The 17717-nt window shown below is 45.0% G+C and overlaps 1 protein-coding gene across 4 annotated transcripts in view; it reads right to left on the bottom strand.

Annotated features, from left to right (window-relative positions):
* Nucleotides 1-17717, bottom strand: part of LOC141156359 (coagulation factor XIII B chain-like) — a 234619-nt gene that overhangs the window by 137327 nt on the left and 79575 nt on the right. For all 4 annotated transcript variants that reach the window (XM_073642552.1, XM_073642549.1, XM_073642551.1 and 1 more), the window contains exon 4: nucleotides 12637-12804. In XM_073642552.1, coding sequence (XP_073498653.1) covers nucleotides 12637-12804 — 168 coding nt within the window. The remainder of the gene's footprint in view (nucleotides 1-12636; nucleotides 12805-17717) is intronic.

Genomic DNA, 17717 nt, shown 5'->3' with positions numbered 1-17717 from the left:
TATACTTAACAAAAAAGTGTGAAACAACTGAAAATATGTTTTATATTCTAGGTTCTTCAAAGTAGCCACCTTTTGCTTTGATGACTGCTTTGCACACTCTTGGCATTCTCTTGATGAGCTTCAAGAGGTAGTCACCGGAAATGGTCTTCCAACAATCTTGAAGGAGTTCCCAGAGATGCTTAGCACTTGTTGGCCCTTTTGCCTTCACTCTGCGGTCCAGCTCACCCCAAACTATCTCGATTGGGTTCAGGTCTTCTGACTGTGGAGGTCAGGTCATCTGGCGTAGCACCTCATCACTCTCCTTCTTGGTCAAATAGCTCTTACACAGCCTGGAGGTGTGTTTTGGGTCATTTTCCTGTTGAAAAATAAATGATGGTCCAACTAAACGCAAATGGAATAGCATGCCGCTGCAAGATGCTGTGGTAGACATGCTAGTTCAGTATGCCTTCAATTTTGAATAAATCCCCAACAGTGTCACCAGCAAAGCACCCCCACACCATCACACCTCCTCCTCCATGCTTCACGGTGGGAACCAGGCATGTAGAGTCCATCCGTTCACCTTTTCTGCATCGCACAAAGACACGGTGGTTGGAACCAAAGATCTCAAATATGGACTCATCAGACCAAAGCTCAGATTTCCACTGGTCTAATGTCCATTCCTTGTGTTCTTTAGCCCAAACAAGTCTCTTCTGCTTGTTGCCTGTCCTTAGCAGTGATTTCCTAGCAGCTATTTTACCATGAAGGCCTGCTGCACAAAGTCTCCTCTTAACAGTTGTTGAAGAGATGTGTCTGCTGCTAGAACTCTGTGTGGCATTAACCTGGTCTCTAATCTGAGCTGCTGTTAACCTGCGATTTCTGAGGCTGGTGACTCGGATAAACTTATCCTCAGAAGCAGAGGTGACTCTTGGTCTTCCTTTCCTGGGGCGGTCCTCATGTGAGCCAGTTTCTTTGTAGCGCTTGATGGTTTTTGCAACTGCACTTGGGGACACTTTCAAAGTTTTCCCAATTTTTCGAACTGACTGACCTTCATTTCTTAAAGTAATGCTGGCCACTCGTTTTTCTTTACTTAGCTGCTTTTTTCTTGCCATAATACAAATTCTAACAGTCTATTCAGTAGGACTATCAGCTGTGTATCCACCAGACTTCTGCACAACACAACTGATGGTCCCAACCCCATTTATAAGGCAAGAAATTCCACTTATTAAACCTGACAGGGCACACCTGTGAAGTGTAAACCATTTCCGGTGACAACCTCTTGAAGCTCATCAAGAGAATGCCAAGAGTGTGCAAAGCACTCATCAAAGCAAAAGGTGGCTACTTTGAAGAACCTAGAATATAAGACATATTTTCAGTTGTTTCACACTTTTTTGTTAAGTATATAATTCCACATGTGTTAATTCATAGTTTTGATGCCTTCAGTGTGAATGTACAATTTTCATAGTCATGAAAATACAGAAAAATGTTTAAATGAGAAGGTGTGTCCAAACTTTTGGTCTGTACTGTATGTATATTCATTATTTTAGATTAGGCCTTTTCTAGGATGCCAGTTAATTCCATGGAATATGAAATAGTCGGTTTCTCTTGTAGTATTTCAAATGTACCTTTGTCATTCAAAATAGCCCAAGACATTGTTAAATGTTTATTATGGTCTAACAAAGCCAGGTCCCCCCCCCCCCCTTTGTCTGATGCCTTTATGATCAGCTCTTTGTTTTTTTCCAATTTGTCTAGAGCCTGAAATTCTTCACCCGACAGATTGGAACCTTGGTCCTGATTTCTTGAGACTTTACAGAGATCTTGCTCTACCAGATGCATAAGATGTCCACACTAGTAATTTCATTATTGGGCGGAGTCCTAGTGCTTCTCTTCTTTAGATCTAAAGATATAGATCAACAACAGTATTGCCTTCCTGGATGTGAGAATAAATAAGGAGAGGGATGGTTCCATCCCTACATGTACTTATCGCAAACCTACTGCTACAAATAGTTTTCTTGACTGGGATAGCCATCAACCTGAGGCTCTCAAACGGAGATGAACTGATGGGACGGGGAAACGCGTTGAGGCAGTTCCCAGATTTATAAGATAAGTTCTAACAATATTATGCATGGATAAATGTACCTGTGTGTTATCTCAGTGCAGTAACTATAATGTATTAGAATAGGCTGTCACCTTTTTTCTGTGTATAGCTCACCATCATAGAGCAGAAGAGGGAAAGGTAGGGACAGCCGCCGAGGAATGGGGGAGCCAATATCGTTGTCATAGGGTGCCAACCTCCATGCTAGGCAGGAACTGATCAAGCTTTTACCAGGTCGAGTTAAGTGTATTATATACTATCGGTGCCTGATTGGGCTTATTCAGATCCTGTAGGGATGTTGGTTTTTTCCTCATCATTGTCCTTTTTCAGTCACAATATTGTGACTGAGATAGATCCTTCCTATTACAAAAGGGATTTTTTTTTTGGTGTTTTTAATATTGCTTAATAAAATTTAGTTTTAGAGGATTTATGTTCACATTCTACTAAGGTCTCCCCTTATGGTAAAACCTAACTGGTACTTTAAACTTTGCCCCGTCATTTTACCCAGCTCATGCTTCTGGACACACGCACCCATAAATTAGGCCGTCTGAATCACATAATTCAGAGATTTACAAGGAAACCCCAGTGTAAGCGCTTATCATAGAGCGCAGGATAAATGTGCACCGAGCCTTACTGCAATCTTTGGGAGGCAGAATGAATAAATCAACAGCAGATGAAGAATATATTGCTGTATGCTGAATTTCTTTTGGGGAGCGTGGAGCTGTTTTGCTTTTCCAGAGTCTTTGTATTACCAGTAACTTGGAAGCTCCCTATATTTCCGTTAACAGATGAGGGACCAGAGTGGGGACTTGCTTTTTTCTGAATTGATTTGAAGCTTTTGTTGGGAACATTATACATAACATTTTTGATCACATTTATCCTGCGCTCTATGCTGAGCGCTTACTTTGGGGTTTCCATCCAAATCTTCGAGTGACGTGTTTCAGATGAAACCCCCAAGGGATCCATTCACTATAATGAGGCAGTAGAGTTAATTTTGACTCCATCTGGCCTCTGTTCAGCATTGTCCTTCTTTTCAGAAGAGCACAAAACTGTGGACGACCGCGCTTTTATGCTTTCCTAAAAAGACGGACACCGCCAGATCACAGGCCAGATTGTCTCCATCTGCCTCATTATAGGAAATCTTCCACCAGGGGTTCCACCTGAATCATGTATTTCAGAGATTTACATGGAAACCCGATTGTAAGTGCTCAGCTTAGAGTGCAGGATAAATGTGCGCCTAGCTTTACAAGGATCTTTGGGAGGCTGAATGAAAAAAATCAAGAGCAGGTGAAGACTTGGTTTTATTTATATTTTACGCCGTTAGTCATGTGGTATAAGTGATTAGACAACTTCATTCTTCGGGTCTGTGCGATTATAGCGATACCAGATTTATATTGTTGTTTTCTGTTTGGGTGATGTTACTAAAAAACACTTTACATCAACAAATTTTGAGAGCTATCAATTTTTATATATTTCTGCTGACAGATTCATTCGAGGGCTTGTTTTTTTGTGGGAGAAGTTGAATTTTTTATTGGTACTATTTTCGGGCACAAAGTTTTTTGATCGCTTTCTATTCCAATTTTTGAGAGGCAGAATGAATAAAAACCAGCAATTCAGGAAATATTTTTTTGGGGGGGGTTTATGCCATTCCACATGAGGTAAAATTTATACTGAATGTGATTGAGGCTGAATGAAAAAATCAAGAGCCGGTGAAGACTTGATTTTATTTTATTTTACGCCATTCCTCATGTCGTATAAGTGATTAGACGACTTTATTCTTCAGGTCAGTACGATTACAGCGACACCACATTTATATCTTTTTTTTATGTTTTGGCGCTTTTACACATTGAAAACTATTTTATAGAAAAAATAGCTATTTTTTGTATTGCTTTATTTTGAGAGCTATAGCTTTTTTATTTTTCAACTGATAGAGCTATATGGCAGCTTATTTTTTGGGTGACAAGGTGACGTTTTCATCTACAGTGAGTACGGAAAGTATTCAGACCCCTTTAAAATTTTCACTCTTTTTTTCATTGTAGCCATTTGGTAAATTCTAAAAAGTTCATTTTTCTCTCATTAAAGTACACTCTGCACCCCATCTAGACGGAAAAAAAACAGAAATGTAGAAATTTTTGCAAATTTATTAAAAAAGAAAAACTGAGATATCACATGGTGATAAGTATTCAGACTCTTTGCTCAGACACTCATATTTAAGTCACATGCTGTCCATTTCTTTGAGATCCTCCTTGAGATGGTTCTACTCCTGCATTGGAGTCCAGCTGTGTTTAATTAAACCAATAGGACTTGATTTGGAAAGACACATCCTTGAACAGCCGGTCGTGGGTGCATACTGCTGTGCGAGATATGTGCACGATGTGTGCACTTTGTGCATTTGGAAGCCCAGGTACTGGATCTAAATGAGCAGCTGCCAACACTGAGATCCATTGACAATATGGAAAGGAGTCTGCTGCTCACTGAGGTAGATGTGGGGGAGGGTGGTAGTAGGGAGCTGCAGGACAGTGAGGCAGCTAGCTGGGTGACAGTTAGAAGGGGGGTTAGAGGGAAGAGTGCCAGGGAGGCTAGTCCTGATGTGGCTCACCCCAATAAGTTTGCAAAGTTGGCAGATGAGGGGGTGTCGGTACAGGGGTAGCACTGCTGCAGCAAGGCATGTCCTCTGAAAGCCGGATGAGTGTCAGCTCCAGTAAGGGGGGAAATAGGAGAGCAGGGCAGGCCAGGCAGGTGCTGGTAGTGGGGGACTCAATTATTAGGGGAACAGATAGGGCAATCTGTCACAAAGACAGAGATCATCGAACAGTGTGCTGCCTACCTGGCGCTCGAGTCCGGCACATCGCTGATCAGGTTGACAGAATACTGGGAGGGGCTGGTGAGGACTCAGCGGTCATGGTGCACATTGGCACAAATGACAAAGTTAGAGGTAGGTGGAAGGTCCTTAACGATGATTTCAGGGAATTAGGCAGCAAGCTTAAAGCAAGGACCTACAAGGTGGTATTCTCTGAAATACTGCCTGTACTATGTGCCACGCCAGAGAGGCAACAGGAGATTAGGGAGATAAATAAGTGGCTCAGGAATTGGTGGAGGAAGGAGGGGTTTGGGTTCCTGGAGAACTGGGCCGACTTCTCAGTTGGCTACAGATTCTACGCTAGGGACGGGCTGCACCTCAATTGGGAGGGTGCAGCTGTGCTGGGGGAGAAAATGGCTAGATGGTTGGAGGAGTGTTTAATCTAGGGATTGGGGGGAGTATTCATTTTATAGGTGGGGAAGATAGTGCAGATAGTGACCTGGGCACAAATAAAGAAATTGGGGGTGGGGTTAGAACAGTCAATATAGTAAGAAAGAATAGAGGTACAGAGAGATACATAAAATGCATGTACACTAATGCCAGAAGCCTCACCAACAAAATGTAGGAATTAGAATTAATTTTGTTGGAAAATAATTATGACATGGTGGGGATATCTGAGACATGGCTGTATGAGAGCCATGACTGGGCAGTTAATTTACAGGGCTATAGTCTGTTCAGAAATGACCCTAGAAACAAGCGAGGGGGGGGTGTTTATATGTAAAATCATCCTTAAAACCCATATTGCGTAAGAATATATGTGAAGAGTCCCTGTGGGTGGAGATAAGTGGAGGGGGAAAAAATAATAAATTACTGATAGGGGTTTGTAATAAGTCTCCAAAAATAATGGAAGCAGAGGAGAATATCCTCATAAAGCAAATAGATGAAGCAGCGACTCAAGGAGAAGTCATTATTATGGGGGACTTCAACTACCCTGAAATACATTGGGGAACAGAAACCTGTAATTCAAGCAAAGGTAATAGGTTTTTGACGACTATGAGAGACAATTACCTTTCACAACTGGTTCAGGACCCAACAAGAAGGGGGGCACTGCTAGACCTAATATTAACCAACAGGCCAGACCGCATATCAAATATACGAGTTGGGGGTCACTTGGGTAATAGTGATCACAAAATAATAAGTTTTCATGTATCCTTTAATAAGATGTATAGCAGATGGGTTACAAGGACACTAAACTTCAGGAAGGCAAATTTCCAACGGTTGACAGATGATCTTAGTGCAATAAACTGGGATGATATCCTGAGACATAAAACTACACAAAGCAAATGGGAGACATTTATTAGCATCCTGAATAGGACCTGTGCACAATATATACCCTATGGGAATAAACATGCTAGAAATAGGAGGAAACCACTATGGCTAAATAGAGCTGTAAGTGACAAAGAGAAAGCATTTAGAGAACTAAAGCGAGTAGATAGTGATGAGGCATTAAATAAATACAGAAAATTAAATAAATTCTGTAAAAACCAAATCAAGGCAGCAAAGATTGAGACAGAAAGAGTCATTGCCAGAGAAAGTAAAAATAATCCCAAAATATTCTTTAACTACATAAATAGTAAAAAACTAAAAAATGATATTGTTGGCCCCCTTAAAAATAGTCTGGGGGAAATGGTGGATGAGGTTGAGGAAAAAGCCAATATGCTAAATGATTTTTTTCAACAGTATTTACACAAGAAAATTGCATAACAGAAAACATGATCAGTGATAACAAAAATTCTCCATTAAATGTCACTTGCTTAACCCAGCAAGAAGTACGGCAGCGTCTAAAAATCACTAAAGTTGACAAATCCCCGGGCCCGAATGGGATACACCCGCAAGTACTGCAGGAATTAAGTAACGTCATAGATAGACCATTATTTTTAATCTTTAAAGATTCCATAATAACAGGGTCTGTACAACAGGACTGGCGTATAGCAAATGTGGTGCCAATATTCAAAAAGGGGACAAAAACCGAACTTGGAAATTATAGGCCAGTAAGCTTAACCTCTACTGTGGGTAAAATCCTGGAGGGTTTTCCTAAGAGATGCTATAATAGAGTATCTGAAGAAGAATAGTCTCATGACCCAATAGCAACATGGGTTTACGAGGGACCGTTCCTGTGGGTTAAGAAATGGCTCTTAGTGATACGAAACAAAGGGTGGTTATTAATGGAACACACTCAGACTGCGTCTCAGATAACAGTGGGGTACCACAGGGGTCAGTATTGGGCCGCTTCTTTTTAACATACAGTACAGACCAAAAGTTTGGACACACCTTCTCATTTAAAGATTTTTCTGTATTTTCATGACTATGAAATTTGTACATTCACACTGAAGGCATCAAAACTATGAATTAACACATGTGGAATTATATACTTAACAAAAAAGTGTGAAACAACTGAAAATATGTCTTATATTCTAGGTTCTTCAAAGTAGCCACCTTATGCTTAGATGACTGCTTTGCACACTCTTGGCATTCTCTTCATGAGCTTCAAGAGGTAGTCACCAGAAATGGTCTTCCAACAATCTTGAAGGAGTTCCCAGAGATGCTTAGCACTTGTTGGTCCTTTTGCTTTCACTCTGCGGTCCAGCTCACCCCAAACCATCTCGATTGGGTTCAGGTCTGGTGACTGTGGAGGCCAGGTCATCTGGCGTAGCACCCCATCACTCTCTTTCTTGGTCAAATAGCCCTTACACAGCCTGGAGGTGTGTTTGGGGTCATTGTCCTGTTGAAAAAATAAATGATGGTCCAACTAAACGCAAACCGGATGGAATAGCATGCCGCTGCAAGATGCTGTGGTAGCCATGCTGGTTCAGTATGCCTTCAATTTTGAATAAATCCCCAACAGTGTCACCAGCAAACCACCCCCACGCCATCTCTCCTCCTCCTCCATGCTTCACGGTGGGAACCAGGCATGTAGAGTCCATCGTTTCACCTTTTCTGCGTCGCACAAAGACACGGTGGTTGGAACTAAAGATCTCAAATTTGGACTCATCAGACCAAAGTACAGATTTCTACTGGTCTAATGTCCATTCCTTGCGCTCTTTAGCCCAAAAAAGTCTCTTCTGCTTGTTGCCTGTCCTTAGCAGTGGTTTCCTAGCAGCTATTTTACCATGAAGGCCTGCTGCACAAAGTCTCCTCTTAACAGTTGTTGTAGAGATGTGTCTGCTGCTAGAACTCTGTGTGGCATTGACCTGGTCTCTAATCTGAGCTGCTGTTAACCTGCGATTTCTGAGGCTGGTGACTCGGATAAACTTATCCTCAGAAGCAGAGGTGACTCTTGGTCTTCCTTTCCTGGGGCGGTCCTCATGTGAGCCAGTTTCTTTGTAGCGCTTGATGGTTTTTGCAACTGCACTTGGGGACTTTTTCAAAGTTTTCCCAATTTTTCACACTGACTGACCTTCATTTCTTAAAGTAATGATGGCCACTCGTTTTTCTTTACTTAGCTGCTTTTTTCTTGCCATAATACAAATTCTAACACTCTATTCTGTAGGACTATCAGCTGTGTATCCACCAGACTTCTGCACAACACAACTGATGGTCCCAACCCCATTTATAAGGCAAGAAATCCCACTTATTAAACCTGACAGGGCACACCTGTGAAGTAAAAACCATTTCCGGTGACAACCTCTTGAAGTTCATTAAGAGAATGCCAAGAGTGTGCAAAGCAGTCATCAAAGCAAAAGGTGGCTACTTTGAAGAACCTAGAATATAAGACATATTTTCAGTTGTTTCACACTTTTTTGTTAAGTATATAATTCCACATGTGTTAATTCATAGTTTTGATGCCTTCAGTGTGAATGTACAATTTTCAAAGTCATGAAAATACAGAAAAATCTTTAAATGAGAAGGTGTGTCCAAACTTTTGGTCTGTACTGTATTTATTAATGACCTTGTAGTGAGCATACAGAGTAGTATTTCAATATTTGACACTAAACTCTGCAGGGTAATCAATACAGAGGAGGACAATTTTATATTACAGGAGGATCTATTTAAAGTAGAAGCTTGGGCTGATAAATGGCAAATGAGCTTTATTGGGGATAAATGTAAGGTAGTGCACTTGGGCAGGGGTAAATAAAATGTATAATTATATGCTTAATTGTAAAACACTGGGCAAAACTGTCACTGAAAAAGACCTGGGTGTATTGGTGGACGACAAGCTCACGTTTGGTGGCCAGTGTCAGGCAGCTGCTGCAAAGGCAAATAAAATAATGGGATGCATTAAAAGAGGCATAGATGCTCATGAGGAGAACATAATTTTACATCTAAACAAGTCACTAGTGCGACCACACTTAGAATACTGTGAACAGTTCTGGTCTCTAGTGTATAAGAAGGGCATAGCTGAACTAGAGTGGGTGCAGAGAAGAGCGACCAAGGTTATTAGAGGACTGGGGGGTCTGCAATACCAAGACAGGTTATTACACTTGGGGTTATTTACTTTGGAAAAACGAAGGCTTAGGGGTGATCTTATTACTATGTACAAGTATATAAGAGGACAGCACAAAGACCTTTCTACTGATCTTTTTATTATGAGGCCTGAGATGGGGAAAAGGGGACATCTTCTACGTCTGGAGGAAAGAAGGTTTAATCATAATCACAGACGCGGATTCTTTACTGTAAGAGCAGTGAGACTATGGAACTCTCTGCCGCATGATGTTGTAATGAGTGATTCACTACTCAAATTTAAGAAGGGTATGGATGCCTTTCTTGAAAAATATAATATTACAGGTTATATATACTAGATTCCTTGATAGGGCGTTGATCCAGGGAACGAGTCTGATTGCCATATGGAGTCAGGAAGGAATTTTTTCCCCAATGTGGAGCTTAGTGTTTGCCACATGGGTTTTTTTTGCCTTCCTCTGGATCAACATGTTAGGCTATGGGTTGAACTAGATGGACTTAGTCTTCCTTCAACCTTAAAAACTATGTTACTATGTTACACACCTGTCTGTATAAAACCTCACAGCTCACAGTGCTTGTCAGACCAAATGAGAATCATGAGCTCAAAGGAACTGCCCAATGAGCTCAGAGACAGAATTGTGGAAATGCACAGATCTGGCCAAGGTTACAAAAGAATTTCTGCAGCACTCAAGGTTCCTAAGCGCACAGTGGCCTCCAGGTAATGCTGGTTTCAGTAGTTCTAGAGAGGAAGGGGATGGTGGCATTAGGTGTCACTCAAATTGCATTTTGCAGATGAAGTATAGTAAAACCTTCAAAAAGGTGTACTTACTAGTAGAAGTCAGTGACTGGCCGACGGCAGGGCTGAGCTGGTAGTGGTGAGTAGCAGCGTGGGCTGCGCCTTGCTTATGGGAGGCCATGCTCAGGGACTGTGACGGGTGCCCTTCTTAAAGCCCGCAGTGTGATTAAACTGGATGGGAGGGGGCCACCGCCGCCGGCCGGAAGGGGCGGGACCAGGACTTCAGCTTAGTAAAAAAAAAAAAAATGTGTGCTGCGGCGCCTTGCGTGTTATAGCGCTAATAGATGGGCGCTTATGCAGGATGCTAGCAGGGAAGTCCGGACCATGAACTAAAGGGTGGGATGGCGTGTCAGCACAGGGGTATGCTGAGTTCAGATACCAAGTATGGCTTGGAGAGATGGTTACTAGTAGAGGGGGGCAAATGGTCAGAAGGCACTGTGCAGTCTGAGTGGACGCCAAATCGGAAGTAGAACTATGGAAACCAGCATTACCTGGATCACTAAGAGGTACCCTCCTTCCATTACCTAACCTACAGCAGCAGATCCAGCTCCTACTATACCATAGCACCTATTTTCTTTCAGTCTATCCCTACAGAGATCTCACTCCTGGTCTTAAGAATAGCTTAAATCCTCGACCCCTACATCAGCCAGCAGCAAGTAAGGTTTTCCTTCAACTTGTACGAGTTTGTCCACCTACCAAACTTGGATTTTTTTTATAGGATTTTGTATGATTTGCTTAATTATTGCTTAATGTGTTATTTTCCTATGTAAATTCACGATTAATTGTTTATCATTTTCACGTTGTACTCTTACAATTATCCTCGCTTTGCAGTAGCAACTGGATTGAATAAGGCCAATTTAGGCCGAAACGTCCCAATATATTGTCGCCACCCATCACTGATCTGATTAATCTGATTTATGCTGTATCAATAAATTACACTTTATCACAACTAAGAGAGTGCGATGAATTAACGCTAGTTCATTACACACTATTGCAGCAGCAGAAGTCATCCTCTCATTGTGCTGGCAGCTCTGCTGCAGAATTGTGCTTGAACATAACTAGCAAAGTACAGTAGAATTGAACATTTTTTTTCAATGTGAATACAACAACCCAGTTTGTCTACAGCTTTGCTGTAATGCCACTCCCTCCCCCTACAAACACACACTGATTACATGTGAAATGAAAACTGAAGCACTTTAAGGGGACACCTGCAGCCCTTACTGTTTTTGCAATGAGACAAAGTTTGCCTTTGCTGTACTGTGTTAGTTCTGCTGTACTATGTTATTTCTGTTGTACTGTGTTAGTTCTGCTGCACTGTATTAGCTCTGCTGCACTGTGTTAGCTCTGCTGTACTGTGTTTATTCCGCTGTACTATGTTAGTTCTTCTGTATTGTATTAGTTCTTCTATACTGTATTAGTTCTGCTATATTATGTTAATTCTGCTCTACTGTGTTAGTTTTGCTCTACTGTATTAGTTCTACTGCACTATGTTAGTTCTGCTGTACTGTGTTAGCTCTGCTGTATTATTTTAGTTCTGCGGTACTGTGTCAGCTCTGCTGTACTGTGTTAGTTCTGATCTCACTGAAGAGGTGTGTGTGTTTAGGAGAGCAAAGTGTCAGTCATTTCATGTCTCACACTGGTAACACCCCCTTTCATTTTAAATAAGCTCTGGAGGCAGATTGTTGGGGAGATCTGTGTCAAGCCCATAGATCTTAACAGCTCATTTACATATAAGAAAAACATAAAACATAGATTTCTTCTTAATAAGAATTCAAATTGCAGATATCAGGTATCACTTTATTCAGCTTCCTATGACCTGCATGCCCATATAGATGGTTTAGGAGGGTCGATCCTTCTGATGGTTCTCTTTAAGATTGAAAATTGCTAGATTTACCCCATACTGTGGTTTAAGAGTTTTATGATGTATGCCATGTTTTTATCTAAATAACGGTGCCTGCCTTATCAGCTATGATTTGATAATATTCAGCACTAGATAGTTCAAAGCTCCTGAACTTTCACCTTTAACCTCAAGTGCATTAACCCCAGCTTGTTCCTGACTACATCTGTCTACTTATTATTTCCTACATGGCTGATTAGTAATAAACACACATTCATATTTTATTCACATGACCAAAGCTAAAAAAAATCTATTCTCTATGTTTAGAGTACCATATCGAACCAATGAGGTTTCTGGGGGACAAACTCAATATTATTGGGGTTGTCCAGAGTTAAAAAAACATGGCTATTTGCTTCCAAAACAGCACCACATCTGGCTACAGTTTGTGGGTGGTATTGCAACTCAGTTCCATTAATTTAATTGGAGCTGAGCTGCAATACAAGATGCAATCCATAGATACGAGTGGTTCTCTTTTCGGGAAAGAATTGGCAATGTTTTTGTAATCCTGTAAAACCACTTTAATCTAGACACATAATGCAAGACATGCTTCAGTTCATAACAGTGAGTAGTGAGCCACGTTGTCATGTGAATTAGGAGAATTATTTTATATTTACCTTGACATGTTGGCAGTGGTGGATCCCACCCATAGTAGTAACACTGGCTGATCTCTGATCCATTCAATATAAAGCCATTGTTACATGAAAACTTTGTCACTGGGCCATGAGTGTAAACCAAATGTAACTTATCGGCTCCTGTTTTTGGCTGAAAAGAGCATGCGATTCCTAATATAAAGGAATAAATACATAAATAATAAATATATGAAATAAGCATGTGTTTATTTCACCTCTACCCAAAATCTGCTCTATAAACTAGCCTTTATCATCTATACATAGGGGAGGTGATAAATGTGTGATCGCTGCAGGTCCAACCATTGGGGCCTCCACCAATCACGAGAATAGGAGTCCTGTAGCCTCATGTTAATGAAGCACAATGCGCATGTGTGCACAACTGCATTTACTATACAGTGGGTAAAAAAGTATTTAGTCAGCCACCAATTGTGCAAGTTCTCCCACTTAAAAAGATGAGAGAGGCCTGTAATTGACATCATAGGTAGACCTCAACTATGAGAGACAAAATGAGAAAACAAATCCTGAAAATCACATTGTCTGATTTGGAAAGAAATTTTTATCATATTTTGGTGGAAAATAAGTATTTGGTCAATTACAAACAAGCAAGATTTCTAGCTCTCACAGACCTGTAACTTCTTCTTTAAGAGGCTCCTCTGTCGTCCACTCATTACTTGTAGTACTGGCACCTGTTTGAACTTGTTATCAGTATAAAAAACACCTGTCCGCAACCTCAAACAGTCACACTTCAAATTCCACTTTGGTGAAGACCAAAGAGCTGTCGAAGGACACCAGAAACAAAATTGTATCCCTGCACCAGGCTGGGAAGACTGAATCTGCAATAGGCAAGCAGCTTGGTGTGAAGAAATCAACTGTGGGAGCAATAATTAGAAAATAGAAGACATACAATACCACTGATAATCTTCCTCGATTAGGGATCCACACAAGATCTCACCCCGTGGGGTCAAAATGATCTCAAGAACGGTGAACAAAAATCCCAGAACCACACGGGGTGACCTAGTGAATGGCCTGCAGAGAGCTGGGACCAAAGTTACACAAGCTACCAACAGTAACACACTGCGCTGCCAGGGACTCAGATCCTGCAGTGCCAGACGTCTCCCCCTGCTTAAGCCATTACATGTCTGGGCCCGTCTGAAGTTTGGTAGAGAGCATTTAGATGATCCAGAAGAGTATTGGGTGACTGTCATATGGTCAGATGAAACCAAAGTTGAACTGTTTGGTAGAAACACAACTCGTCGTGTTTGGAGGAGAAAGAATGTTGAGTTCCATCCAAAACACACCATACATACTGTGAAGCATGGGGGTGGCAACATCATGCTTTGGGGCTCCTTCTCTGTCAAGGGACCAGGATGATTGATCCATGTACATTAAGGAATTAATGGGGCCATGTATCGTGAGATTTTGAGTGCAAACCTCCTTCCATTAGCAAGGGCATTGAAGATGAAATGTGGCTGGGTCTTTCAGCATGACAATGATCCCAAGCACATGACGCGCCCCCTGGGCCATATTCTTTAGGGGAATACCCGGAGCCGGATCAGATGGGGGTTGTAGTCTCCGAGTGGCTGTGACCCGGTCCGTGCCCAGGGTGTCAAGCTCAGAGTATGTGGCAGTCCTACAGATGTTACAAAGTTCGTTATGTCGACTACGCCACCCGTTGGATTGCGGTCACTACGGCCGCCGCTGCAGCAGGGTCCGCTGAGGCTGATGGTGTTGGTGCAGCTTTAGATAGTATAACCCCCAACGGGAGGGGTATGGCCTCAGGGGGTCAGGTGCAGAGGATGGGGGTTGTGGTGGTGCAGCGTAGATGATAATTAAAGACAGAGTCGGGTTGTGCAGTTCAGGGTGTTTACTTACTGCAGATATTCCGGTCACTCCGGCCTTGAGTGACCACCCGAGCCGTGCTGCGTCCACCAGGTCCTGGATTCAGCCAACCCCCAAGCAAGTCCGGAGCGTGTCCCTGAGCCCTCCTTCTTGTCCTTTCTTCTGGCCGTCCCCACCAGGGATCCACCTAGGTCCAGCTCCCTCGGGCCTTCTGTTGGGAGACCCTTGGCCTTGGGTTCCCTGACCCTACACGTGGTTTGCCTTCAGGGTGGATGTGGTGGGTGGCCGTGGCAGATGCTGCCCACGGCCTCCGGTCTCTGGCTGAGGTATGCTTTAGCCCCCACCAGTTTGGGATCCGGTACCCTATTGCCAACTCTTCACCCTAGGGTTGTACTTGGGTTCTCAGAGTTCCTTCTGTCTCCCCCCTCTGGGTCTTTCTTGCTCTCCTCTCTCTCTCTCTTGGCTGGGGCTGCTCTGCTCTTCTGCTCTCCTCCTCTGGCTTCTCTGCAAAGACTGGCTGACTGACTGACCCTGATCTTAGTTGGTGCCCACCTTATATACACCCTCTATGTGTGAGCTCAGGTGACCAGCACCCAATGAGCTCCTATCTTTACCCAGGCTGCTCCCCCTATCTGCCCCTACACTACTTGGGATGTACCACCCCCCTCCCACTCCAGCCAGGAACAGACTCGGTCGTACCTGCACATTTCTAAGTGGGAGTACCGTCGGCCTGTTCCTCGGAAATGGGATGTATGTAGTGCATGCAGCCTACCGAGCTCAGATCCACACTCCTTCCTTACCCGGGAGTGGAATATCACACCTCTGGGTTGAGGTGCAATACCCCTGTAGCAGCCGAACCCTCAGGGTGCTACATTCCCCCCTGGTAAATCACAGCACGTCCTCGGGCTGTAAGACATAAATAACACCAAAAACATACATTTTTTTTTTTTTCATAAACATATAAAACAACATATATTAGCAAATAAAACATTCTCGTCGCCTCTGGCTCCTCCTCCGGTCACTGTGCAACGTGTGACCGGGTAAAGTGCGACAGTCTCTCTGGACAACTGGTTCTCCTATAAAACCAGTAGGGGGCGCTTTAGGAAGCGCAACTATATACAGGGAAAGTTGGCCGCTCTCAGTCCTCGGCCAGGTAAAGGGAAGGGAATGGCTGCTCACAGTCCTCAGCCTGGTATGGATTACGGAATAACGGGTAAAAAGTTCACTCATACTGGTCCCAACGGGGACTATATATATGTAGCAACAGTTTCTTTGGTACCCGGTCGGGTAACTATTTACATCTACTGCCCTGCCGCACTCAACGGCGTCTTACTCCTGCTCTTTGCTTATAGCTGGTTGTAACTTCAGACCCGTCCGGGTCCTCTTGCTCCTCCTCCTCGCACCGCAACTCCTCCTCCGTCAGGAGGTGTACGTGGAGGGCGTAAGGTCCTTTGGCACACTTGTGCCGGGTAAAGGTGACCTCGTCTCCGATGTAGAGGTCACGACCTCTGTGCCCCTCCGGCAGATGGGACTCCACGTCTCTGCGCGTGACAAAGACGTCGCCGGGGGTGTTGTTGTCTCGAATGAAGCCCCACCCATGCTGCTGGTTGAACTTGATCACTGTCCCGATGGTGCGGGGACAATGCGCTGCACGGCGGTCCCTCCTGGTCCGGCTCTTCTGCTCGGCGCTCCTTATTTGGGCCTGTTGTTCCCGGACCCGCCTCTCTCTCCGCTCCCTCGCAAACTCTTCGAGCTGCTGTCGGCAACACTCAGCGCGCTCTGCTGCAGCTGCCCTAGTTTCCTGAGTGAACCCCATTAGATCTTCTCCGGTGGGGTCCCACTCAAACTGTGCTTCCGCTAGCGGGGGCGAGATCCGTGCCACGGGCTTCGGAGCCGGAATCAGGGGTTCATCCAGGGGTCTTAGTCTCTGCTGCCGTTCCAGCTCATGGTATTCTTCGGGCCAGATGAAGGGCCGCCCGTCCGGCCATGTGAGCTGGCTGAACAAGTCCTCTCCCAGACGCGGCACCCTTGGTTTTACGGGTGCGGGCGCGGTGGTGGTGGCGCCCGGGTTGCCCAGGCCTTGCGGCCAGGCCTGGGGCACCTGGAAGGTGAAGGGCACCCTTAGGACGGCGGCGCCCTGGGCTACCTGGCCTTGCGGCCAGGCCGGAGGCTCCACGGAGGTAGGGGGCGCTGTTGGTGATGCGGCGCCCGGGGGTACTAGGCCTTGCGACCAGGCTGGTGGTATTTCCTGCTTTGTCACGCTCCGGGTCGAGGCGCGTGACGTCACAGGGGTCGCTGCGGCGGCTTCCGGTCGGGGCCTAGTCCATAGCGGTGACATGGCGGCTACGGGCACAGCAGGGGGACTTTCGGGCTCTGCGACGGGGAGCTGGGGCAGGTGGGCGGTTTCCCGGCTTGGGGTATAGGCGTCCCCTTTACCTGCCTCCATGCGTTCGGCTCCCTTCTCGGCGCCGTCTTCGGCCTTTGGTCCTCCCGCGCCATCCTCAGAGGCGGTCTGTTTCCTCTTCCAGGGTAGCGTGCTCCGTTGACTGGTCTCAGCTTGCTGGGCCATCTCCCGGCTCCATTCCGCCAATATCTCGCGCTGTACCCGGGCCATCCTCCGTGCGAGGCCCTCCAGAGCGGTCTGTGCACACTCCCGGTCTCGGGGGAGCTGTGCAAGGACCTCCACTAGGCCTAGTGGGGTCGTGGTTTCTAGCAGGCTCCTGACCAACGGGTCGGTGCTGCTCTGCTCTTCTTCCAGCAGGCTCCTGGCCAGCGGGCCGGTGCTGCTCTGCTCTCCTTCCTCGGTCTCTAGCAGACTCCTGGCCAGCGGGCCGGTGCTGTTCTGCTTTCTCTCCATATCCGGGTAAGCTCCTCCGCTACTCCTCGTTAGACTTCTTGCCTCCGGGTGCGCTCGCTCCAGACTGCTCCAAGCGACACCCATCTTCGTTCTTTTCTTTCGTCTCCTCCCACTTAGAGGGCGGTCCCGGGGCAACTCGGTGACTGTCAGCTCCAGGGGCAGTTCTTTCACGCTGACAGACACCTCCAGCATCACAGTCTCTGTTGGTGGGGGCGGTTTCCACTTTTGGCGCCATTTTCTGTCCTGGCCCACGATGGGAGGCGGCCTCTTGCCCTCCTTTGGCACGCCCATAATGGCGTCCGCTGTTCTTCCAAGGCGGGAAATCTTCGGATTTGGCGGGAAGCATCGCCCAGTGGCGGGAAACTCTGCA

The sequence above is a fragment of the Phyllobates terribilis genome, unplaced genomic scaffold (assembly GCF_046119375.1).
Source record: "Phyllobates terribilis strain yellow unplaced genomic scaffold, ASM4611937v1 Scaffold_8__6_contigs__length_399053987, whole genome shotgun sequence".
NCBI lineage: Eukaryota > Metazoa > Chordata > Amphibia > Anura > Dendrobatidae > Phyllobates > Phyllobates terribilis.
Note: the sequence above shows the minus strand (reverse complement) of the source record. Positions and strands in the feature narration are given on the sequence as shown.